The sequence below is a fragment of the Microtus pennsylvanicus genome, chromosome 15 (assembly GCF_037038515.1).
Source record: "Microtus pennsylvanicus isolate mMicPen1 chromosome 15, mMicPen1.hap1, whole genome shotgun sequence".
NCBI lineage: Eukaryota > Metazoa > Chordata > Mammalia > Rodentia > Cricetidae > Microtus > Microtus pennsylvanicus.
Genome location: NC_134593.1, coordinates 1,575,672 through 1,602,525, shown reverse-complemented (window position 1 = coordinate 1,602,525; position 26,854 = coordinate 1,575,672). Strand labels below are relative to the sequence as shown.

Here is a 26,854-nt window from a genome sequence, read left to right as displayed (position 1 = left end):
TGGCAGGAGCTTACAGGCAGTTTCCGCATGTATACTGTGGTGGCTGATCCATGCATTTCTCTGACTCCGCCTTCCTTCTACCATCATTCAGTCCAGTTTTCCCCACCTACCTAAGTTCTGCCCTATCAACAGGCCAAGGCAGTTTCTTTATTTATTAATCAATAAAAGCAACACAGAAACAGGACCGCCCAAACCACGTTTCTACATGATATCTAACTTCTAATTAGAAGTAAACATTCTATCTTCTAATATCTAGTTTCTTGAGTTTCTTCATATATTTTGAATATTAGTCCTTTATTAGGTGTGGAGTTGGTAAAAAAAAATCTTTTTTCTTATTCTGTAGACTGTCTCTTTTTCTGAATGATGGTATCTTTTGTCTTACAATTTCAGTAGGTCTCATTTATTTATTGTTGATCATACTGCCTACATTAATTGTTTTGTGTTCACAAAGTCTTCTCCTGTATCAATGAGTTCAAACATTTGCCCAGTTTCTCTTCTATCAGATTCAATGCATATAGATCTACGTTGAGGTCTTGATCCATTTGGAATTGAGTTTTGTTCAAGGAGAAAAGTATGGATCTATTTACATTCTCCTACATTCAGTCATACATTGAGGGGAGAAGATGGTCACCGACCCCACGACAGACAAAGGTCTGATCTCCAAAACATATAAATAAATATATGCAATTATGGTCACTTATTGGCAGAAAGTTAGAGGCTGCAAAATTATTTCTTCTCCTGAGTCTGATAATACCGGCAAATCTCTGAATTTCATATGTATCTATTACCTGATTACAATAATCAGAAAAATTACAACCTTATTCTCATATAAATTATTTCAGGAAACACAGTTGCTCTTGCTTAAGGATTGCCACATCTCTCTAGAGGCATATTTCTTCCCCAGTAAAAGGAACTTTCTGGGAGGAACATATAAATCTTTGTACTATTCTGCGTGAGGCTGTTGTAGTTGTGTGGTTGATAGAAAGCAGAGCAGAGCCACGATAAAACTGTATTACAGATGTCTTCAATATGAAGACTCATAGGAGAAGATGAGATGATACATACAAACTAAGAAATACTAAATTTTATGAAAGTAAAGACAAATAAAAGAAATTTTTAAAACTGTAAGTACTAACAATGGATTATGGGCATATTGTTTATGGGTATTATAAATGTTCTAAATGGAAAAAAAATCAACTGAGAGGTGACAAAAAAAAAGATGTTGCCTCAGTCTGTTTGGAAATTCCATCCAGGAGAGTGAAGTTCTGTTTCTCCACGTTTATGTCTTGATTCCACCTGTGATGGTTTTGAGTAATCCTTGAAGGACTTGAGTTGGAATCTGAGAAACACAGGGAACTCTGCTATAAATATTATCTCCTCCTGCACAACCTTCTTTATGCTTTCTATTTAGACAGTATTTGCCCATTAAATGAACAAACATTTATTGACTATTAAAATTTGCCTTTAATGAAGAACAGAGTTACGAATAAAGTATGCTTTGTTTGAAATATTAAAGAGTAAGGCAAATATTATGAGTTAAAATAAAGACAAAAAAACTGCACATTTTAGGGTTTGATTGACACAGTTTTTAGGCAATGCTGAAATGATAAAGATTTTATGTAACTAATTTGGTCTTTCACCAGAAATTGTTCTCCTATGAGATATTTAGAAATCTGAAAATACTTCATTCTGACGACAGCAGCAGTAGAAGATTTGTTAAAGAAGTTTACAAGTTTTCTGTGTAGAAGGACATAAAATATTTTGACACAATATAATATAATTCTTTCTGCATTTAGAATTTCTAGAAATGAAAATAATTTGAGGAGCATTCAGTTCTTTGTTCAACACCATAGTTTTCAAATGACAGCCTTTTCTAATCTTTACTAGTGGGAAACTATCTTAGTTATTGGGGGAAAATGAGAAATCCTTAAAATTCGAGACTATAGGAAACTGGGACAGCATTTTCTTCTTATTTCCTATATTTTTAAATATGAAGACTAAACGCTATCAACTAGTAGATACCAAAAATTAGAGTTCTTAAAATAAGTGGGACTTTTTTTAAAAAAATGTTTTCAATTAAATAAGATTTCATCATTCTCCCCCTTTTTTCTCTCCAGCCTTCCCAGACACCCCTATTAAATCCATTCCATGTCCCACCAACACTTTCAAGTTGGCAGCCTTTTTCTGACTATTGTGACTCACCACACACACACACACACACACACACACACACACACACACACACACACACACAAATGCATGTATGTGTATTTGAAAACGTATATATATATGTGCAATCTTTTGAATTCTTTTCAGTTTTGTATAGATTTGGATGCACAACTAAGTGCTCTGTATTGGTTGAGTTTAGCAAAATTTGATGCTAAGTGATTAACCTGTGTGAGCACACCACAGTATTTTCTCCTTCTTCCTTCTGCTCTTCTTATTCAGCCCTTCACCATCTCACCTCTCAATTCTTTGTATTTCTTCATCACAAAATAAATGCCATTTATTTTACACACCAAAATGAAGTTACATTAGTATTTCACATTTTGGCGATGTCACTATGTCCTTGATTTTAGAAGTAAAGGTGAGAAGCTTTGGTTTCTGCTTTCAAATCCCTTCGGTCTCTAATGCATACTACAGTATTTATTTGCTTGTAATTATTGTTCTCAAACTTCTCAAAGTTTTATAGATTCATTATTATACTTACAAATAGGCTCACCACAAAAACAAAACCTTAAGATAAAATGGATAAATTGTATTTTTTCTAATTATACTTATTTCTCACATTATACTTTATTTCCACATATGTATAATTAAATTACATTGACACATTTGAATGGTCACCATAATTTTCTTTATGAATTTGGTATGTTGCAATGCCAGTGATGTGACTATTTTCTTGATTTCTCATTTAGGTGACTTTACATTGGATACATGGCTCAGAGCAATGAATCTACGGTATCTGAGTTTGTGCTTCTGGGCCTTTCTAAATCTTGGAGCCTTCAACTTTTCCTGTTTACCATCTTTTCTGTCATCTATGTGACATCAGTACTGGGCAATGTCATGATTATTGTCATAATTTTATCTGACACACATTTGAACTCTCCTATGTACTTCTTACTCGGTAACCTCTCATTCATTGACATCTGCCAGTCTAACTTTGCCACTCCCAAGATGCTTGTCGACTTTTTTGTTGAGCACAAAACTATTTCCTTTGAGGGTTGCATGGCACAGATTTTTCTTCTTCATAGCTTTGTTGGGAGTGAAATGATGTTGCTCGTAGCTATGGGATATGACAGGTTTGTAGCAATATGTAAGCCACTACACTACAATCTAATTATGAATCGGAGGGTGTGTATAATTTTTGTGTCTATTTCCTGGGCAGTAGGTATACTTCATTCTGTGAGCCACTTGGCATTTACAGTGAATCTGCCATTCTGTGGTCCCAATAAGGTAGATAGCTTTTTTTGTGATCTTCCCCTGGTGATAAAACTTGCTTGCATGGATACATACAGAATGGAAATCTTGACCTTGGTTAACAGTGGCCTGATATCCCTGAGCTGTTTCCTGGCTTTAATTGTCTCCTACATCATCATTTTTGTCACGGTCCGGCACCAGGCCTCTAGTGGGTCGTCGAAAGCACTTTCTACACTGACTGCTCACATCACAGTAGTGATTCTGTTCTTTGGGCCTTTTCTACATATGGCCTTTTAGCAGACTGTCTGTGGATAAGTTCCTCTCTGTCTTCTATACCATTTGCACTCCTTTACTGAATCCTGTCATATATTCTCTGAGGAATGAAGATGTTAAATCAGCCTTGAGGAAATTGAGAAACTGCCACGTATATCCTGGGAAGAACTAAGGCTTTCTATGAAAGAGCCTCATGTTGACTTAAAATGAAAAGCCTCCAGGGGATTTCAGAATTATGTAGATTACCTTTGTTTGTGATATAAATAGTTAAGTTGTACAAATGACCTTTTGCTCTAAATGCAAGTTAATTTCATAAAACAAGTTGCTGAGTAAAATTAAGCATTAAATAAAATTAGAATTATGAACAGTGAGAATTTTACCTCAATTTTTCTCACGGTTCATAATTCTAAAAGCCCATTTTCTAAAAAATTCTTAGTGACACTTAAATATATATTTTATACACTTTTGAAATTAGGGCCATGTATTCATCTGGGTTCTCTAGAGAAACAAAAAGATAAAAAGAATATATATGGAATGTATTATAGTAGTTGACAGGTTATGATATGTCTATTTCAACAATGACCATCTATTAATATGAAGTCTAGGAATCTAATAATTGTTTGTTTCCTGATGCCGGATTTCTCAGCTGGTCTTGAATCCGGTTTTATCCCAGGCTCTTTCAGACCCAGGCCAGGTGGCCTTGGTGAGTTCCCAATAGAACATCCCCATACACTCAGTGTGTGGGTGCACCCCTCGCGGTCCTGAGTTCCTTGCTCGTGCTCTTTCTCCTTCTGCTCCTGATTTGGACCTTGAGATTTCTGTCCCGTGCTCCTCTGTCTCTGTCTCCTTTCATCGCCTGATGAAGGTTAATATTCATGAGGATGCCTATGTGTTTGTCTTTGGGTTCACCTTCTTATTTAGCTTCTCTAGGAACATACATTATAAGCTCAATGTCCTTTATTTATGGCTAGAAACCAATTATGAGTGAGTACATCCCATGTTCATCTTTTTGGGTCTGGGATACCTCACTCAGTATAGTGTTTTCTATTTCCATCCATTTGCATGCAAAATTCGAGAAGTCATTGTTTTTTACCGCAGCGTAGTACTCTAATGTGTATATATTCCATACTTTCTTCATCCATTCTTCCATTGAAGGGCATCTAGTTGTTTCCAGGTTCTGGCTATTACAAATAATGATAACTGCTATGAACATAGTTGAACAAATGCTTTTGTCATATGATAGGGCATCTCTTGGGTATATTCCCAAGAATGGTATTGCTGGGTCCAGGGGTAGGTTGATCCCGAATTTCCTGAGAAACCGAAACACTGACTTCTACAGTGGTTGCACAAGATTGCATTCCCACCAGCAATGGATGACTGTTCCCTTTCCTCCAGAGCCTCTCCAGCAAAGGCTATCCTTGGTGTTTTTGACTTTAGCCATTCTGACAGGTGTAAGATGATATCTCAAAGTTGTTTTGATTTGCATTTCCCTGATTGCTAAGGAAGTTGAGCACGACCTTAAGTGTCTTTTGGCCATTTGAACTTCTTCTGTTGAGAATTCTCTGTTCAGTTCAGTGCCCCATATTTTAATTGGGTTAATTAGCATTTTAAAGTCTAGTTTCTTGAGTTCTCTATATATTTTGGAGATAAGACCTTTGTCTGTTGCGGGGTTGGTGAAGATCTTCTCCCAGTCAGTAGGTTGCCTTTGTGTCTTAGTGACAGTGTCCTTTGCTTTACACAAGCTTCTCAGTTTTAGTAGGTCCCATTTATTCAATGTTGCCCTTAATGTCTGTGCTTCTGGGGTTATACATAGGAAGTGATCTCCTGTCCCCATCTGTTGTAGGGTATTTCCCACTTTCTCTTCTATCATTTTCAGTGTGTTCGGGCTGATATTGAGGTCTTTAATCCATTTGGACTTGAGTTTTGTGCACGGTGACAGATATGGGTCTATTTTCATTCTTCTACAGGTTGACATCCAGTTGTGCCAGCACCATTTGTTGAAGATGCTTTCTTTCTTCCATTGTATACTTTTAACTCCTTTATCGAAAATGAGGTGTTCATAGGTTTGTGGGTTAAAATCCGGGTCTTCTATATGATTCCATTGGTCGACTTCTCTGTTTTTATGCCAGTACCACACTGTTTTCATTACTGTAGCTCTATAATAGAGTTTGAAGTCAGGGATGGTAATGCCTCCAGAAGATCCTTTATTGTATAGAATATATTTTGGCTATCCTGGGTGTTTTTGTTTTTCCATATAAAGTTGATTATTGTCCTCTCCAGATCTGTGAAGAATTTTGATGGGATCTTAATGGGGATTGCATTGAATCTATAGATTGCTTTTGGTAGAATTGCCATTTTTACTATGTTGATCCTCCCAATCCAAGAGCAAGGGAGGTCCATCCATTTTTAGGTATCCTCTTCAATTTCTTTCTTCAGTGCCTTAAAGTTCTTGTCAAATAGATCTTTCACTTCCTTGGTTAGATTTACCCCCAAGATATTTTATGCTGTTTGTGGCTATCGTGAATGGTGAAGCTTCTCTGATTTCCCTCTCTGCTTCCATATCCTTTGTGTATAAGAGGGCAACTGATTTTTTGGAGTTGATCTTGTATCCTGCCACATTACTAAAGCTGTTTATCAGCTGTAAAAGTTCTTTGGTGGAGTTTTGGGGATTGCTTATGTACACTATCATATCATCTGCAAATAACGAAAGTTTAACTCCTTCCTTTCCAATTCGAATCCCCTTGATCCCATTATGTTGTCTTACTGCTAATGCTAGAACTTCAAGCACTATATTGAAGAGGTATGGAGAGAGTGGACAGCCTTGTCGTGTTCCTGATTTTAGTGGGATGGCTTTGAGTTTCTCTCCATTTAATTTGATGTTAGCTGTCGGCTTGCTGTATATAGCTTTTATTATATTTAGGTATGACCCTTGTATCCCTAATCTCTCCAAGACTTTTAACATAAATGGATGTTGAATTTTGTTGAATGCTTTTTCAGCATCTAATGAAATGATCATATGGTTTTTTTCTTTCAGTTTATTTATATGCTGGATTACATTGATAGATTTTCGTATGTTGAACCAGCCCTGCATCTCAGGAATGAAGCCTACTTGATCATAATGGATAATTTTTCTAATGTGTTCTTGGATTCGGTTTGCCAGTATTTTGTTGAGGATTTTTGCGTTGATGTTCATGGGTGAGATTGGCCTGTAATTCTCTTTCTTGGTTGAGTCTTTGTGTGGTTTTGGTATCAGAGTAACTGTAGCTTCATAAAAGGAATTAGGTAATGACCCTACTGTTTCTATATTGGGGAATACATTAAGGAGTATAAGTATTAGGTCTTCTTGGAAGTTCTGGTAGAATTCCACATTGAAACCATCTGGTCCTGGGCTTTTTTTGGTAGGGAGGTTTTTAATAACAGCTTCTAATTCTTCGCGACAAACAAGTCTGTTTAGATTGTTCACCTGGTCCTGGTGTAACTTTGGTATATGGTATTTATCTAAAAAAGTGTCCATTTCTTTTACATTTTCCAGTTTTGTGTTATACAGGCTTTTGTAATGAGATCTAATGATTCTCTGAATTTCCTCTGTGTCTGTGGTTATGTCCCCCTTTTCATTTCTGATCTTATTAATTTGTGTATTCTCTCTCTGCTGTTTGATTAGTTTGGATAGGGGTTTATCAATCTTGTTGATTTCCTCCAGGAACCAGCTTTTTGTTTCATTGATTCTTTGGATTGTTTTCTGTGTTTTTATTTTGTTGATTTCAGCCCTCAGTTTGATTATCTCCAGTCTTCTACTCCTCCTGGGTGAGTCTGCTTCTTTTTTTTTAGAGCTTTCAGGTGTGCTGCTCAGTCTCCAATGTGTGCTTTCTCCGTTTTCTTTAAGTGGGCACTTAGAGCTATGAACTTTCCCTTAGCACTGATTTCATAGTGTCCCATAGGTTTGAGTATATTGTGTCTTTATTTTCATTGAATTCAATGAAGACTTTAATTCCTTTCTTTATTTCTTCCTTGACCCAGGTTTAGTTCAGTAGTTGACTAATCAGTTTCGATGAGTTTTTGGCTTCCTGGGGGTAGCATTGTTGTTGAATTCTAACTTTAATCCATGGTGATCTGATAAGACACAGGTGGTTACTAATATTTTTTTTAACTGTTTAAGTTTGCTTCGTTACTGAGTATGTGGTCAATTTTTGAGAAGGTTCCATGAGCTGCAGAGAAAAGGTATATTCTTTCCTATTTGGGTGGAATGTTATATAGGTGTCTATTAAGTCCATTTGATTCATTACCTCCATTAATTCTCTTATTTCTCTGTCAGGTTTCTGTCTGATTGACATTTCCATTGGTGAAAGAGCTGTGTGTGGTTTGATGTCTGCTTTGAGTTCCAGTAGTGTTACTTTGACATAAGTGGGTGCTTTTATATTAGGGGCATAAATATTCAGGATTGAGACTTCATCGTGATGAATTGTTGCTTTTATGAGTATAAAATGTCCATCTCCATCTCTTCTGATTGATTTTAGTTTGAAGCCAATTTTGTTAGAAATTAGTATGGCCACACCCACTTGTTCAATAGGTCTATTTCCTTAAAAACCTTTTCCCAACACTTTACTCTTAGTAGATGTCTGTCTTTATTGATGAGGTGTGTGTCTTGTAAACAGCAGAATGTTGGATGCTGTTTTTGTATCCAATCACTTAGCCTGTGCCTTTTTATAGGTGAATTCAGTCCATTGATATTAAGTGATATTAATGACCAGCGGTTGTTAACTCCAGTTATTTTATTTTATTTTTTTTTGGTAGTATCTTGAATTTTGCAGGCAAGTGGATGAAGCTAAAAAAACATCATATTGAGTGAGGTAACCCAGACACAGAAAGACAATTATTACATGTAGTAACTTATAAGTGTTTTTTAAACATAGAACAAAGAAAACCAGCTCACAAAACACAACACCATAGAACCTACACAAAATGAGTAACCTAAGAGAGACATACATGGATCTAATCTACATGGGAAGTAGAAAAAGACAAGATCTCCTGAGTAAGTTGGGAGCATGGGGCCCATGGGAGAGGGTTGAAAGGGAAGAGAAAGGAAGGGATGGGAGCAGAGAAAAATGTAGAGCTGAATAATAATTGTTTAAAAAATTGAAAAAAAAAAAAATAGTAGCTTTTATTGGAAATAGCTTACCTTTTAGAAAGTCTCAAGCACATCATTTCTTTGTTCTGGGCTGCTCTGTTGTTATCATTTTTCCTGTCACAGAGTCAGGAGGCCAACCTGCCCAAGGAAACTTTGAGACATACATGCATGGATACAGTATGAGCAGTACAAACCCCATCTCCAGAGTCAGCTTTTCAATGAATCAGAACAACATGTGACTATTTCCCAATATTATCCACACCCAAAGGACATTTGAATTTCTGTAAGACTGAAGCCAGGGGTCCACACATCAATAACCAGTGTTTCTCTGTCTTTAGATGAAGGCAGACAACCTGAAAACTTAATAACTGTCTTATGTTTCTCAAGTTTCCTCAATTTACCAAAAATATAAGTATCTCTAACCTAGAGGTCATCAAACAAAAAAGTAGGCAAACACACACACACACACACACACACACACACACACACACACACACACACACGCAAGCAAGAATATCCAGGCTCAGTAGAGGCAGAAATTCAGGCAGGCCATAGTAATAAGGCAAAGGAATTCCAAGACCAGTTTTTCTTTCAGTCCACACAGCCAAGAGGATTTACCTACACAGAAAAATTTCCCCACCTCCTATGGTTATTCTGAATGTCCTGGACTCACTTACTAGCAAGGCTGCTGAGATACCTGGGGTCTCACCAGGGGTTGAGAAGTGGGAAGGGCTGCCCTGTTTACATTTACAGTTCCTAGCAGTGACTCCTGAAGCCACTGTCTTCTCTTTGTGGCAGTCTGTTTCAGCTGGGACCTTGTCATGACTGTAGGGCTCACTTCCCATCATGGAGAGCCCATTGTGAGAAGTAGAACAGCAGTTAATTAAGGTTGAGCTCTAGGTGCAGTCAAAAGTGGGAGTTGAATGTCACAAACAAGAAGGGTTACCACGAACTGGTAGTTATATGGGAGGAGTTTCCCTTCCGCCTCATAAAGTTATCTAAATAAATTTAGATATTGAAATTGAAAGTTCCAAATTTGGGACAGCAGTGGCAATTGTCTATTATATATTGAGGCCAGACTTGTACTAAGAACAGATGTATTCCACGGTTTCAGCACTAGATTTTTAGATTTATGAGGCAGTTTAAAGAGAAAGGGGGCAGTAAAGAGACTGGAGACTGACCTTAGCAGAAAAAAAAAGCAAAAAACAAAAAAACATTTTTGTTTGAGGCAGGGTTTCTCAATGTAATAGCTTTTGTCGTTCTGGAACTCGATTTGCAGACCAGGCTGGCCTTAAACACACAGAAGTCCATCTCCCTCTGCCTCCCCAGTGCTGGAATTAAAGAAATTCACCACCCACCACCTGGCTAGAAGTCTTTTTTTCACACAGTGTGGCCTAGACAGTAGGTAAAGGATATCTGCCAAAGCGGGAGAGGATACTTGAAGTTTATGTAGGAGATTTGGGAATGGTAACTTAAATGTAACTTCTGGGACTACCTGTAAGCCTGTAGTTTCTCCCTGTTAGAATTGTTTCCCCAGAACAGGGTGTTTTTTCTTTAGAAACTTCCTTATCCCAGCTATCAGGGATCACAGTGGGTGGACTGGCAATGGCAGTGAGGGAGTAGGAAGGGACTTGGCCAGGGTCTGTCAGAGTGTGGTCAAGATTTGTTCTAGCAAGACTTTGTTGTGGACTGTGGTTGGCATACATAGTGCCATTTCACTGAATAAAACTGATTTTCCCTTTCCCTGCAGCTATCAACAACTTCTTAACTGGGTGGAATTTGTGTCCACTTGTCCATGTTCTTACTGAGGTTTTGTCTGGTTTAAAGTTTTGGAAGTCTTGAGCCTTTTTTTCAGTCTTTGGGAACTGATGTGGGAGTGATTTCTTTCTAATCCGCTGCTTTCATTGGTTAATTAATAAAGAAACTGCCTTGGCGCATTTGATAGGCCAACCCTTAGGTGGATGGAGTAAACAGAACAGAATGCTGGGAGAAAGATGCTGAGTCAGGCAGTCACCATGATTCTCCCACCCAACACAGCAGCAGGTTAAGATCTTCCCTGGTAAGCTACCTCGTGGGCTACACAGATTATTAGAAATGGGTTAGATCAATATGTAAGAGCTAGCCAATAAGAGGCTGGAACTAATGGGCCATGCAGTGTTCAAAAGAATACAGTTTCCGTGTAATTATTTCGGGTAAAGCTAGCCGTGCGGGCGGCCAGGTGCCAGGAATGTAGCCCGCCGCTTATTTCAACAGGGAACATCTGCCATGTTTTGTCTGGAAAATTATGCTTTGACATAATCCAATATTTTTGGCTCTTACAATCTTGCTGCCACCTCTTTTGCACAAAACCCTCAGCCTTGAGGTAGGTGTATAATAAATATGTCTCATTTAGAACTCCAGAAAATCTTATTTTCTACAAATTGTCCAGTTATTGGACTCTTTTAATTACTGTATGCTACAAGGAGAAGCTTTTCTTATTTTAGCAATACATTGACCTATGGATATAGCAATAAGTCATTATGTGTTGTGCTATTGCTATATTCGTTTAGTAGAATAATATAGCTTTTCCCTTGGTTGGGTTTTGAGATTCAACACTGTCAGGTATAAGTTTCATATGAGCTTTGTTAACTCCAATTTTAAAAAGGGGTTTCTTATTCCTTATCATTCATGTCATTCTTGTAGCAATGAATATAACTTGTTGGCAGATCACAGTTGTTGTTGAAGGGTTGGTAGATAAGCAATATTTATATTACTTCCCCTCTGGTAACATGTGCACATTCTAGCACTATGAATGCTAGCCAGTAGGGGTGAAGCTTCTAAATCAGTATCGGTTTTTTTCTCCATATTCTAAGCCATAAAGGCAATCACAAATTTTCAAGTGTGCAGCTTGGTGAATTAAGTAATTCATTAAGGCTAGATTAGTTTCTCATAATCACAAATTGCTAAAAAAAATACCTTGGAGCTCATTGTCAACAGAAATGAATTTTCTACCTCTTAAAGAGGATATCCAAACTTATTTGTCACTGACTCAAAACTCAGATGTAAGCTAGATGTCACTCCTCCCAGAGGCTTCAAATGAAAATCTCTGCTTTTCCTTACAGTCTGTGAAGGTTCTTTGGCCATTCCACATCACACCAATGTCTAAGCTCCACATGTCTAACTCTATCTGTGTTGCATCTTTTCGTTGCCATTATCTGTTACACTTTGTAGAAATGTGTGTTTTTGAATTTGAATCTATATGGATAATCCAGAGAAATCATCCCATTTCACAGTCCTTAAAATGTGTATTTGCCCATAGGTTTTGTTCAAAAATTTAAGACAACATGAAAACTCCAGGATTATAATAAGTAATTTTGAGGAAAGCCATGCCAACTGTGCGGTACAATCATGGTTCCATGGCCATTTGATAACTATAGGTATAAAAGACATCATCTTATTAGAAGATTTTCCTTTGTTTCTCCCACAAGTGATTGTATAAAAAATAGCCAATGTCCCTGTTTCTTAATTGTCCTGTGTTGTTTTTCTTTCAGCTTAGTGACTGCACCTGAACCTACTGATACTTTAACTACCATTCTTTGGCCTTATGGTCCCACAGTTAGTGCCCAGCTGCACAGACCATAGCCTGGCACGACTTCCAGTCTCACCAGCACTAGCTCAGCTGCTGCTGCCCAGTGTAGTTTTTAACTAAATCTCTGTCATTCTAGTTCCCAATAAAGATGTAGGAATCAGATGTTGAAGTAAATACCTGCTAGATCAGAGAAGCCAAGAAGCAACCAGCCGACCTTCCTTTTGGGCCAGAGACCCATAAAGAAGGCATCTCTCGAGCCATCCCAAACCAAAACAACTGCAGAACCCCAAGTCCCTCCTTTACTTCTTCCTATGCATATCTTTATCCATCTTCCCAGCTCCCTATAGCTAAATTCAGTCAACTAGTTGCTGGCTCCACCTCCTGACCCAAGGCTGATTTTATCAACATAGTCTCAGGTTTTACAGTGTGATCCAATATCATGAAACAATTCTGTGTTTATTTAAAATGTATTCAATGAAATAATGCATTATGTGTAAATTTCTTTTTATTTTGTTAAATATCTACTATCTACCTATGTTTTATATAGAATTCTCCTTTTATCATTGCTACATGGTAGTCCATTTTATTACCATACTATAATATATTCATCAATTTTATTTTAAGTTGGCACAGCATTTGATAACAATTAATAAATCCAAAATAGGACTGCAATGAACATTTTGTATATGTCTCTTACCTACAAATATATCATGTGATACACATACAACTGGAAGAGCATAGTAGAATTAATAGAACATTTATATGTATAATATATAGGTGTATAGTTGAGCATATATATATTATGTAGATACACATATGTGTGTCAACTAGCTTAACAATCACAGTTTTCAAAATGAATGCTCAAATATGTCTTCAACAATAATAAAACAGACTTGCCATATTGCTATTTTGATATACAGGGCCTGAAGATATGGCTCAGAGGTTACAAGCACTAACTGCTCTTGCAGAAGAAGTCCTGGATTTCCTAGCAACCACATGGGGGCTCACAACCGTCTATAATGGGGTCTGATGTGCTCCTCTGTAACGCAGGCATCCATGCAAACAGAGTACTTGTACATAATATAAACAAAGAAATATTTTTAAAGGTTTTGACATTATGATGTACATATCACATTGGCATTTCAAATTTCATATCTACAGTTATTCAGTTTTATAAAATAGTATTATTCCTAACATATTTGAATATTTTATTTGCAAATTCCATGACAGAGATTTGTCTACTTTTATGTATCTGTTTTTTCCTTTATTTTATTGTTCATTCTGTGCATGTGTTTTGTGGGGCATGGGCACACAGGAGAGCAGTTGCTTATAGGGCCAGAGGTGTTGAGATGGAGTTACAGTTTGTTATAAATAACCCAGTATGGATCCTAGGATGTACTCTTAACTTCTAATCCAATTCTTCAGCCCTGGGTTTGCTCTTTAAAATTAATTTTAGCAGATTATTTACTGTTTAAAATATTTATGCAGATGCATATTATCAAATTTTTCAAAATTATAAATTAATATCTAATAATAAAAATTTATATATCAGTATGGCGTTAGTGGTGCACGCCTTTAATCCCAGCACTTGGGAGGCAGAGGCAGGTAGATTTCTGTGAGTTTGAAGCCAGCCTGGCCTACAAAAGCTAGTTTCTAGACAGGCTCCAAAGATACAGAGAAACCCTATCTCAAAAAAACAAAAATAAAAAATAAAAATTCATTTATCATTTTAATTTTCTCGTTTTGAGACAGGGTCTTTTTATGTCTTCTCAGCTATATTAGAACTCACTGTATATACGAAATGGTCTCAAAGCCACAGAGATCCACCTGTCTCTGCCTCCTAAGTACTGAAATTATAGGCATACACCACCATACATGATTATCATTTTTTAATATCACATATTTATTGTTCATATTATTGAGGTCAGTCTTATATTTGCATATATTTGTATAGCATGAACTGATCAAATCCAGCTGTTCAGTGCAACCCACTTTCCATTTGCTTCTTAATTTCTAACATCCTTTCAAACCATAAGTTTAAACATACATTTAATTGTCAAAATTGCTTTTGTCTAACATTCTATCAGTAAAAGAGAAAAGGAAATAACACTCTAGTTTTCTATTTACGGTTTTTATGGCTGAAATGAAAAATTATGACCAAAAAGCAAAGAGAAAAGAAAGAGTTTGTTTGGCTTACACTTCCATATCACTGGCCATCACTGAAGGGTATCAAGAAAGAAATCCATCAGGCGGGAATCTGGAGACAGCAGATGATGCAAAGACCATAGAGGGGTACTGTTTCCTGGCTTGCTTCCATGGCTTGCTCAGGCTTCTATGTGACAGAATCTAGAACCATAAGTCTAGGAATGGCACCTTCCACAGTGAGCTGGTCTCTCCACCATCTCCCATCGACCACTAAGAAAATGCTTACAGATTCCCCTACAACTTCATCTTATGAACCATTTGGGTGGGGGGAGCATTCAAGACAGGGTTTCTCTGTGTGACAGCCTTGTCTGTCCCGGAACTCGCTCTGTAGACCAGACTGGCCTCAAACTCACAGAGATCCACCTACCGCTACCTCAAAAATTCTGTGATTAGCCGGGTGGTGGTGGCACATTGCCTTTAATCCTACCACTCAAGAGGCAGAAACAAGAGGAAATTTGTGAGTTCAAGATCATCCTGTTTTACAGAGAAAGTTCCAGGACAAGCTCTGAAGCTACAGAGAAACCCTGTCTCCAAAAACAAAAAACAAAACAAAGCAAAACAAAACAATATTCTGGGATTAAAGCCCTGTGCCAACACCAACTGGCTTGGAACCATTATTTAAATAGAGGTTCTCTCCTCTCAGATGACTCTAGCTTGTGTCAATTTGACCTAAAACAATCTGGCACCATTGACTTCTTATGAACTTGACTCATAAGCACATCACTGTTAAGCCACAACATTTCCTTCTTTATTAATCCCCAAGATAACAAAATAAATAACACATTATGAAATACTTACAAACTTAAAAGTTTCCACAGTCTTTACAAATAAATACTTCAAAATTCAATCTTTACAAAAATCAAACTTTTCTTTTAAACATATAATCTCTTTTAAAATACAGTCTTTTGGTTGTAGACTCTTGCAAAATCAAAAATAGGTTAAATATTTTCTTACTTCAACTAGGAAATACCAGGGCACAGTCCCAATAAGATCAAAGTAATGTCTCATATCTGGGATTTACTGAAGATCTTCCAGACTCCTCCAAAGGCTTGTGTACATTCTCTAGCTCTGCCCTCTACAGCATACACAGCTTGTCTTCCAAGTTCTGGCAGATTCTACCCCTAACAGCTGTTCTTTTTATGGCCATCCCATGATATTGACATCTCCAAAATGTTGGGGTCTTCTGTAGCAACAGAGTTGCACTTTCACCAATAGACTATCCCAGACTTTCTTCATGGTACCAAGTCTCCATTTTTCATGATCCCTTTAAACCTGGGTCTTCAATTGTCACTGAGGCTCTATGTTCACCAATGGACTCTCATGGTACCAAGTCTCAAATTCTTGCCAAGACCCTTTTATGCCTTCAAAACCTGTAGAACCTGGGTGACTCTTTCACTAACAAGTTCAGCTGCCAGTGTGAGGTGCAATCTTTGTTTATGGAACTGGCTAACCAGCCATATTTCTTCCAGGCATGAAGTTACCAGAAGCTTATTACATTTTTGTTTGGTCTGTATATAAGAAGAAAAAACTCCAGACAAATGGTAAAAATAACTACATTGCATCCTGGCAAGAGAAAATTTTAGAATTTGGACCAATTTTCTGACTTGAACAAGTTGAAAATCTTTGAATGAAGGGAAGGCCAGGTCTCCCTAAAAAGGGAATTTGCTAAAATACCTGAGAGTTTTACTGTTAGTCTTTCTTTCATCTTCTTCCCAGTGACCTACAGCTTTTTACAAGGATAACATATACCCTGGGAGAAAGGCAACAATCAGACATTTGAGGATCTCTTGGATGCTGGTTGAGAACTGATAATGATTCCAGAAGATGCACAGACACGTTTTGCCCTCTAATTAAAGTAGGGATTTATGGAGCTGAGGTAATTAATGGAGTTGTACCTGAATTCCAACTCGCAGTAGGTCAATTAGTTCCTGAACCCAAACTGTAGCTATTTCCCAATTCCAGAATGTATATTTGGGATAGATATATGAAGAAGCCAGGAGAATTCACCATTTGGTTCTCTGACTTGTGTAGTGAGGGTTATTATTTTTACAAATGCAAAAAAGCAGTCATCGAAGTTAGCCCTACCAGGGTGTTGAACCAAAGTATATATCATGGTCTAGGAGGAACAGAAGAAGTTAGTACCACTCATCAAGAGTTTCCAGTCTTAAAGTTCCCACCATGTCTCCCTTTAACTCTCTTTTCTGGCAAGTACAAAAGACAAATATGTCATGAAGAAGACAGATAACTAATGAAAACATAATCAATTAGTGGTTCTGGTTGCAGTCACTGGACCAAATATGTGTCTTGAGCAGATAACATATATACTGGGATAAAGTATGGAGCTACTGATCAGGCAAATGATTTTTTTTTGGTATCTGTTTGTAATAACCATCAGAAGCAATTTGTTTTCAGTTGGCAAGGCCAGCATTGTACTGTTAGAGACCAGCATCAGCAAAAATATCACTTACCAGGGTATGGGCATGGGGATTAGAAAAATAGTAAAGAAAACAAAGACATGAGTGAAAATAATAAAACAGAAAGCATAGGATAGTACTTGGAGGGAGTTCCAGTGAATACTGTAATCACCGACATTTTATTTCCACTTGCTTAATATACCTCCGACCCCAAAAGGTAGGAGTAAGATAAAAAAAATACTTCATTAGTATGATAAACAGAGATGACCAGACCAGTTGAAGGTTATGGGCTACATTCATAGCTAAACATTCTGTTGCTAGAACAAGACAAGTCACATTCAACCCCTATACTAAAACATTCTGTAGCCACACCACTCCCTCGGTAGAAGATTCCATTCTTATCTACCTTGGGGAAATGAAACTTAGCTGGACCCTTAGACCTTTCTTTGGGGTAGAAACAGATCTACTTCTCTATTCCAGAAGTATAAGTCTTGGATATTAGCCACACAATAACCTTGAGAGAACGGAACTTACTGACCTAAATCTAGGTGGGACCTTTGTTTAAGGTAGAAATAGACAACAACCTTGAAGGATTTCAGTAAGTCCCAATGCTCTGACCTTTGGTCAGGGTGGAACCTTAATAACTCTGGGGAAACTGAATTCTCTGACCTTCAAACAAGGTGGAAACAGGCTCCCATTTTTGGGTCTCTACAGTATCTCTTTGCAGTTTTACCTCAAGGATATTTTAACTCTTTATTCCTTTTTAATGACCTAGAAATGTTCTCAATTGTCTATCTTTTTTCACAAAATGTCACACTGGCCCACTTTGTCAATAACATTATACTAATTGAACAAGTGAGTGGGATGTAGCAATTACTTTCTTCTTGTTGACAACACATAAGCACACCAGAGGATGAGAAATAAATCCAAGCAAATTTCAAGAGCCTACTACCTCTGTGCAATTTGTAGGAGTCCAGTGGTGTAGGACATGAAGAGATATTCTTTCTAAGAAATTAAACTTATTATAGGTTTCTTCTAAGGGTATTCTCTGAACCAAAATTAAGATGTGCACAACACCCATTCATTATCAAATGGAAATGGTTTATGTGTGATGGGGTCTAAAATGTTCTTAAAACACAAGCAAGTTATATTAAGAACATAAGAATATTAATGTTATCCAAATGCCTATGGTGTTTCCTCTTGTTACAATGCCTTCTGCTTTCAAGCAAGCACTTAGAGCCTCATGGGATGTGCCCTACAGTAGGTAGAGACTGACTGTAGGTAGAGAAGACTAAGGCCTGGTTTAGAGGTAGGTCTACACATTATGCAGACACCACCCAGAAGTGGAAAGCTGAAGAATTACAATCCCTTTCTGGTATAATCCTGAAAGACACTGACGGAGGGAAATCCTTATAGTGGTCAGGATTTTATGCTGTATGAAGAGTCATACATTTTCTTTGTAAAGAGATATGGCCAGTTGTGCAAGTAGTCACCAGTTGGTAGGCTTTCAATGTGTTGTTTGAACAGTAAGAGAGTTAGAAAGAATGTGATTGGAAATTTTGTGAGAATGTCATCTGGGAAAGATATGTGTGGATATATTTCTCCAAGTTCATTAAGGATATGAAGATACTTGTGTCCCATGTAAATGCTCATCAAAATGTAACTTCACGAGAGGAAGAGTTGAGTAATCAGATAGATAAGATGATCTGTTCTGTGGACAGTCAGCTGCTTTCCTCAACTACCTCAGTCATTGCCTAAAAGATCCCATTATCAAAGTGGCCCTTAGTAGCAAAGATGAAGTGTATGTACAGGCTCTGTGACATCTATTTTCACTCATTACATCTGGCATGGGTGTAGCTGCTACTGAGATATGCCAACACCAGGTACAAAAGCTGATACCCTGATATGGCATATTTCCCCAGGGTGAACAGCCAGGTGTCTGCTACCAGGTTGACTACACTGGACCACTTCCTTCATGAAAAGTATACTTCATTTTGCTATAAATTTGCCATTCCTGCACATAATGCTTCTGCCCAAACTACCGTTTGTGGACTTACAGAATGTCTTATCCAGAGAAGTGCAATAATGTGCTCACAATCATGGAATCCACTGGTCCTACCATGTTCCCCACCATCCTGAATCAGCTGGCCTGATAGAACAATGAAAAACATCATTAAGGAGTCAATTAGTTTGCAGCAGTTGAGAGGGATGTTAGTTAGGGTTCTTAAGAAGGAAGTATATGCTTTGAATCGGCATCCAATATATGTTACATTTTCCCCAGAACCAATATCCAGGAATTAAGGCGTACAAAATCATATGATTCCGCTCACCAGCATCCCTAGTAATCCCTAGAAAAGGTTTTGTTGTCCGTTCCTTTAGTTCTGCTGGCCTAGAAGCTTTGGTTCCAGAGAGGCAGCACTTCTGTTAGGAGACGCAACAAATATTTCAGTGAACTAAAATCTCAGACCTCACCACATGACCACATTAAGCTTCTGCTGTCATTCATCCAACAAACTAAAAAGGGAATAACAGTGTTAAAATGGGAAATGGATACAGATTACCAAGAATAAATAGGGTGACGTCTCTGCCACGAAAGTCAGAAGAATTATATCTGTAGTGCGGAAGATCTTTAGAGCATCACTTAGTGTTACCATAGTCTGTAATGAAAGGCAATGGAAAACTACAACAATCTAATCCAAGCAGGATGACAAAGAACCCAAACACTTCAGGAATAAAGGATTGTCTCTCCACTTCACACACACACACACACAAAAGATTTCCCAAAGTGCTTGCTGAGGGTAGAAGAAATACAAAATGGGTAATATAGGTATGTAGTTGTAAATACCATCTAAATCTCATGACACGTTTTAGAAATGAATATTCAATATCCATGTTTCTGTCTGTCATATACTGTTAAGAATGTGTTTGTACAAATATTTATTATTTCTTCCCTCAATTGCTTTATAATATAATGTAACATCAGTTGGGAGAATATCAGTAAATATAATTATTAAGTTATAATTTAATAAGATTGAAATATACTTTTAAGATATTAAAATGTCTTTCAAAAGACATTGCCACCTATTTTAAAATATCTAATGCATTCACAGTTGTTCATAGGGAAATTATATCATTTTGATGTACTAATGGCCTAAAAAAACACATAACATGTTTGTGAATTTACACAGGATAGATATATAATATTAGGCAAAATTATAATATGCTCATTGTTTTCACTTGGAAATTAAGCATGAAAAAGGATATATGATTGTGTACCAAGATGACAAGGAATGGATTTATGATGGCTAGTTTTGATTGTCAACTTGAATACATGTAGAGTTAAATAAAATCTCAAGTACATAAATTAATTGGTACACCTGTGAGGTATTTTTCCTATTTAAATCATTTGCAGTGCGAAGCTCAAACCTAAACCTGGATTCCTGAAGTGTGAAGATCCACCTTCAATCTGTTCCACATCTTCTCGTGTCGGCCATATAAATGACACAGAAAGGAGGAGGCACTTGCTGCTCACCTTACTCTCCTGGAAAGTCCATTCCTTTGCTGGAATAAATCCTGCTTCTTCTGTATTGTAGTGTATTCAAGACCAGCTGAGAAATCCGGCATCAGGAAACAAACAATTATTAGATTCCTAGACTTCATATTAATAGATGGTCATTGTTGAAATAGACATATCATAACCTGTCAACTACTATAATACATTCCATATATATTCTTTTTATCTGTTTGTTTCTCTAGAGAACCCAAATGAATACATGGCCCTAATTTCAAAAGTGTATAAAATATATATTTAAGTGTCACTAAGAATTTTTTAGAAAATGGGTATTAGAATTATGAACCATGAGAAAAATTGAGGTAAAATTCTCACTGTTCATAATTCTAATTTTATTTAATGCTTAATTTTACTCAGCAACTTGTTTTATGAAATTAACTTGCATTTAGAGCAAAAGGTCATTTCTACAACTTAACCGTTTATATCACAAATAAAGGTAATCTACATAATTCTAAAATCCCGGAGGCTTTTCATTTTAAGTCAACATGAGGCTCTCACAGAGAGCCTTTATTCTTTCCCAGGATATACGTGGCGGTTTCTCAATTTCCTCAAGGCTGATTTAACATCTTCATTCCTCAGAGAATATATGACAGGATTCAGTAAAGGAGTGCAAATGGTATAGAAGACAGAAAGGAACTTATCCATAGACAGTCTGCTAAAAGGCCATATGTAAAAATAAATACAAGGCCCAAAGAACAGAATCACTACTGTGATGTGAGCAGCCAGTGTATAAAGTGATTTGGATGACCCACTAGAGGCCTGGTGCCGGACCGTGACAAAAATGATGATGTAGGAGACAATTAAAGCCAGGAAACAGCTCAGGGATATCAGGCCACTGTTAACCAAGGTCAATATTTCCATTCTGTATGTATCCATGCAAGCAAGTTTTATCACCAGGGGAAGATCACAAAAAAAGCTATCTACCTTATTGGGACCACAGAACGGCAGATTCACTGTAAATGCCAAGTGGCTAACAGAATGAAGTATACCTACTGCCCAGGAAATAGACACAAAAATTATACACACCCTCCGATTCATAATTAGATTGTAGTGTAGTGGCTTACATATTGCTACAAACCTGTCATATCCCATAGCTACGAGCAACATCATTTCACTCCCAACAAAGCTATGAAGAAGAAAAATCTGTGCCATGCAACCCTCAAAGGAAATAGTTTTGTGCTCAACAAAAAAGTCGACAAGCATCTTGGGAGTGGCAAAGTTAGATTGGCAGATGTCAATGAATGAGAGGTTACCGAGTAAGAAGTACATAGGAGAGTTCAAATGTGTGTCAGATAAAATTATGACAATAATCATGACATTGCCCAGGACTGATGTCACATAGATGACAGAAAAGATGGTAAACAGGAAAAGTTGAAGGCTCCAAGATTTAGAAAGGCCCAGAAGCACAAACTCAGATACCGTAGATTCATTACTCTGAGCCATGTATCCAATGTAAAGTCACCTAAATGAGAAATCAAGAAAATAGTCACATCACTGGCATTGCAACATACCAAATTCATAAAGAAAATTATGGTGACCATTCAAGTGTGTCAATGTAATTTAATTATACATATATGGAAATAAAGTATAATGTGAGAAATAAGTATAATTAGAAAAATACAATTTATCCATTTTATCTTAAGGTTTTGTTTTTGTGGTGAGCCTATTTGTAAGTATAATAATGAATCTATAAAACTCTGAGAAGTTTGGGAACAATAATTACAAGCAAATAAATACTGTAGTATGCATTAGAGACCGAAGGGATTTGAAAGCAGAAACCAAAGCTTTTCACCTTTACTTCTAAAATCAAGGACATAGTGACATCGCCAAAATGTGAAATACTAATGTAACTTCATTTTGGTGTTTAAAATAAATGGCCTTCATTTTGTGATGAGGAAATACAAAGAACTGAGAGGAGAGATGGTGAAGGGCTGAATCAGAAGAGCAGAAGGAAGAAGGAGAAAATACTGTGGTGTGCTCACACAGGTTAATCACTTAGCATCAAATTTTGCTAAACTCAACCAATACAGAGCACTTAGTTGTGCATCCAAATCTATACAAAACTGAAAAGAATTCAAAAGATTGCACATATATACACTTGTTCAAATGCACATACATGCATTTGTGTGTGTGTGTGTGTGTGTGTGTGTGTGTGTGTGTGTGTGTGGTGAGTCACAATAGTCAGAAAAAGGCTGCCAACTTGAAAGTGTTGGGGGACATGGGATGGATTTAATAAGGGTGTCTGAGAGTGGCTGGAGAGAGAAGAGGCAGAGAATGATGAAATCTTATTTAATTTAAACCATTTTTTTTAAAAAAAGTCTCACTTATTTTAAGAACTCTAATTTTTGGTATCTACTAGTTGATAGCTTTAGTCTTCATATTTAAAAATATAGGAAATAAGAAGAAAATGCTGTCCCAGTCTCCTATAGTTTCGAATTTTAAGGATTTATCATTTCCCCCCAATAACTACGATAATTTCCTACTAGTAAATATTATAAAAGTCTGTCACTTGAAAACTATGGGGTTGAACAAAGAACTGAATCCTCCTCAAATTATTTTCATTTCTAGAATTTCTAAATACAAAAAGAATTATATTGTGTCAAAATATATTATGTCCTTCTACACAGAAAACTTGTAAACTTCTTTAACGAATCTTCTATTGCTGCTGTCCTCAGAAAGAAGTATTTTCAGATTTCTAAATATCCCATAGGAAAATTATTTCTGGTGAAAGACCAAATTAGTTACATAAAATCTTTATTACTTCTGCATTACCTAAAAACTGGGTCAATCAAACTCTAAAACATTTGATATGTGCAGTTTTTTGTCTTTATTTTAACTCGTAATATTTTCTTACTGTTTAAGATTTCAAGCAAAACTTACTTTATTCATAACTTTATTGGTAACTCTGTTCTTCATTAAAGGCAAATTTTAATAGTCAATAAATATTTGTTCATTTAATGGGCAAATACTTTCTAAATAGAAAGCATAAATAAGGTTGTGCAAGAGCAGGTAACGTTTATAACAGAGTTCCCTTTGTTTCTCAGATTCCAACCCAAGTCCTTAGAGGATTAATCAAAACAGGTGGAATCAAGACAGAAACGTGGAGAAAGAGAACTTCACTCTGCTGGATGGAATTTCCAACCAGACTGAGACAACAACTTCCTTTTTGTCACCTCTCAGTTGATTATTTTTTGCATTTAGAACATTTATAATACCTGTAAACAATATGCCCATAATCCATTGTTAGTACTTACAGTTTTAATAATTTCTTTTATTTGCCTTTACTTTCATAAAATTTAGTATTTCTTAGTTTGTATGTATCATCTTATCTTCTCCAATGAGTCTTCACATTGAAAACATCTGTAATACAGTTTTAACGTGGCTCTGCTCTTCTTTCTATCAACCACACAACTACAACAGCCTCACGCAGAATAGTACAAAGATTTATATGTTCCTCCCAGAAAGTTCCTTTCACTGGGGAAGAAATATGCCTCTAGAGAGATGTGGCAATCCTTAAGCAAGAGCAACTGTGTTTCCTGAAATAATTTATATGAGAAAATGTTGTAATTTTTCTGCTTATTGTAATCAGGTAATAGATACATATGAAATTCAAAGATTGATTGGTATTAGCAGACTGAGTAGAAGAAATAATTTTGAAGCCTCTAACTTTCTGCCAATAAGTGACCATAATTGCTTAGGGTAGTGTGTATCAATAAAAAGAGGCTCACTATTTAAACAATAGTTAAATTTATTGTCTAATTCTATCATCCTTATTACAAATCTAAAACTATCCTACCTTAAAAATGGTTCTTCAAGCATTTTAGGCTTTTTCAATTTTTCTTCATATATCAATATTCTTTTCACACTGTTTTATATAAACTTTACACATCTCAAATATTCTGATGTAAATTTCATTTATAAGTATCAAAATAAGTTGAAAATAAGCTTCCCTATCACTGTGTCCATAAAACCTGTTTATCTCATGAGAACTCACATACACATACACTCAGGAAAAATATTAAAATGCATAAGAATTGACCAACAATAAGACATGCTGTATAAATAGATAAATATAATCTTTACTGTGTTTCATGCTGTCTTGTTCCTAAAGATTCGGCCTATTTTCTAAGACTTTTTCTGCAAAAATTTCACCAACATGTTTAATATCAAATCATTTTAAAATTTACTTTCAGTTTAATTTTGTCAAAATACTTCATTCTAATTTAAAGCAATCATGTTCAGGTACTCTTCAAAACTCAACCAACTGTAAAAGAGTGACATTGAGAAAATACAGATTTAAGACTAGAAAAACTCAGTAATTTACAGTGCTAAAAATTCAATGTCTGAAATGATCACTGAACCAAAATTACAATAAAAAGTAGAGTATTCAAGGGAAATGATATAATTACATTTAAATTTTTCCAAACAAGATAGATATATTTATGAAAAAACTGTAATATATTTACAGGATCGATGTAAGTTCTAATCAGTATAAAGTACAATTCAACAATGGCAGCACACAATGATAATCTTAGTATTTATCATTTTAAAATTTTATTCCCTATTTTTCTCTTGAATATTTGACTTTGAATGTGAACTATACAAATATAAATAATTTGCTTTTAAAATAACATATTTATAAAGCTCCAATAAACAAATAATGAAATATAAATAATATTCACAATAGACATGAGTGATAAAATACAAAGGATCTTAAAGAGTCAGTCATAAACATACACGTAGTAAGAAATTAAAAACTGGAATTGCTGTCATGTTAAAGAGCACCAAAAGTCATAGGAAACTATGTATTTTAAAACAATAAATAGTTCTTGTAGACCAGGCTGGCCTCGAACTCACAGAGATCTGCCTGCCTCTGCCTCCCGAGTGTTGGGATTAAAGGCATGCACCACAGTTCCAGGACAGGAACCAAAAAAAAGCTACAGAGAAACCGTGTCTAGAAAATCAAAAATATAAATAAATAAATAAATAAATAAATAAATGAATGAATGAATGAATAAATGAATAAATGAATAGTTGAGTTTCAATAAACGTTTAAACATTTTTAAGACAAAAAGATGAAAATATAATGCATCTTTTTAAAAAAATTATTAGGATTATATTTTAGAAACTATGTCATTTAAACTGTGATTCTTTATCTTGGCTGATAACTTTACTGCAGCCTGAATCAATGAAATGCAAGCAGCTAAAAATACCTATAAGGGATTTTCTTAATGGACAATTTGAGGTGTGACAACTGATACTAAATTTGACACATTATGGTGGCAGTTCACACACACACACACACACACACACGGGGGGGGGAGGTTTTTCCTGTTGCTATGGTTGTCTTCATTCTTGTTGGCAAATTAATATATTCTATAGATGGGATGTTCCTTCCCTGATATTACAACCCAATTTTTTGAAATTCCAACATAAATTATTAAGACCAGCAGCTCTCAAGAACTCCTCCAGGATTTCAGCCAGTTTGGAACTGCTGAAACATCCAGCCCTGGAGGCTGAAAACTGATCTTCCAATCAGAATAAAACCATTGTTGGTCTAGCCAATGGTAACCACACCCTGGAAAAAAAAGTCAAATTTTACAGACTTTATTAGAGACTGATTTTCAGTTGATGCTGGTCCCAGAAGACTGCAAGTAAGATTGTGGCCTTCTAGTCAAAGCAGGAGCTTATATAGTTAGGTGAAATGGAGTTTTGCCTGAAGTCTGACTTGAAGTGCATCCGGTAAGTCCTCAGACGCATTCTTAGGATATTTCCCCAAGTCCAGAATGTATAATTGCTATAGAACACTTAGAAGTTGGAAATTTTCTCACCTTGGTTTCCTGACCTGTGAAGGAATAGGTATTATGGTTGGTAAAGCTAAATGGTATTTATTTCCTTTACCAAGCAAAATAGTGAGGCCAAAAATATCATTTCATTCCCTAGAGGAATTGTAGAAATTAGGACCACCAAAGAATACTTGAAAAATGAGGGGACTGGGGCTTCTTTGTTCCATCCCACCCTGCCTCCCAAGCCTGCTTTTTTGTCTGCAAGGGCCTTGGAGCCTGGCAAGAGGCCCTGCTCCTGTGCTCAGCAGATCCAGAGGAGTGAGTGAGTAGTAGCAAGACCAGACTGTCCCAGCAAACTGAGTACAGGCCCCTTCCAATTCCCTAAGCTTTTCTGGCCATCCAGCAGGGTGTGTTACCATGTTCCACACTGCCCCCAAGCACTCCTCATCTGCAAGGTCTTTGAATCCCCCAACTCAGCCTGCTTCTGGGCTG

The 26,854-nt window shown here is 36.5% G+C and overlaps 2 protein-coding genes across 2 annotated transcripts; one reads left to right on the top strand and one right to left on the bottom strand.

Annotated features, from left to right (window-relative positions):
• Positions 1-2,937: 2,937 nt before the first annotated feature.
• Positions 2,938-3,865, top strand: LOC142835705 (olfactory receptor 4K1-like). Its single transcript, XM_075949410.1, is given in 2 exon segments — positions 2,938-3,695; positions 3,697-3,865. Coding segments are annotated over 2 exon segments (927 nt in total).
• Positions 3,866-11,483: 7,618 nt separating this feature from the next.
• On the bottom strand, positions 11,484-22,019 carry LOC142835873 (olfactory receptor 4K1-like). Its single transcript, XM_075949681.1, has 2 exons — positions 21,103-22,019; positions 11,484-11,547 (listed from the first exon to the last, which is right to left on the bottom strand). The coding sequence occupies exons 1-2, from the start codon at positions 22,017-22,019 to the stop codon at positions 11,484-11,486; spliced, it is 981 nt and encodes a 326-aa protein (XP_075805796.1).
• Positions 22,020-26,854: the final 4,835 nt, after the last annotated feature.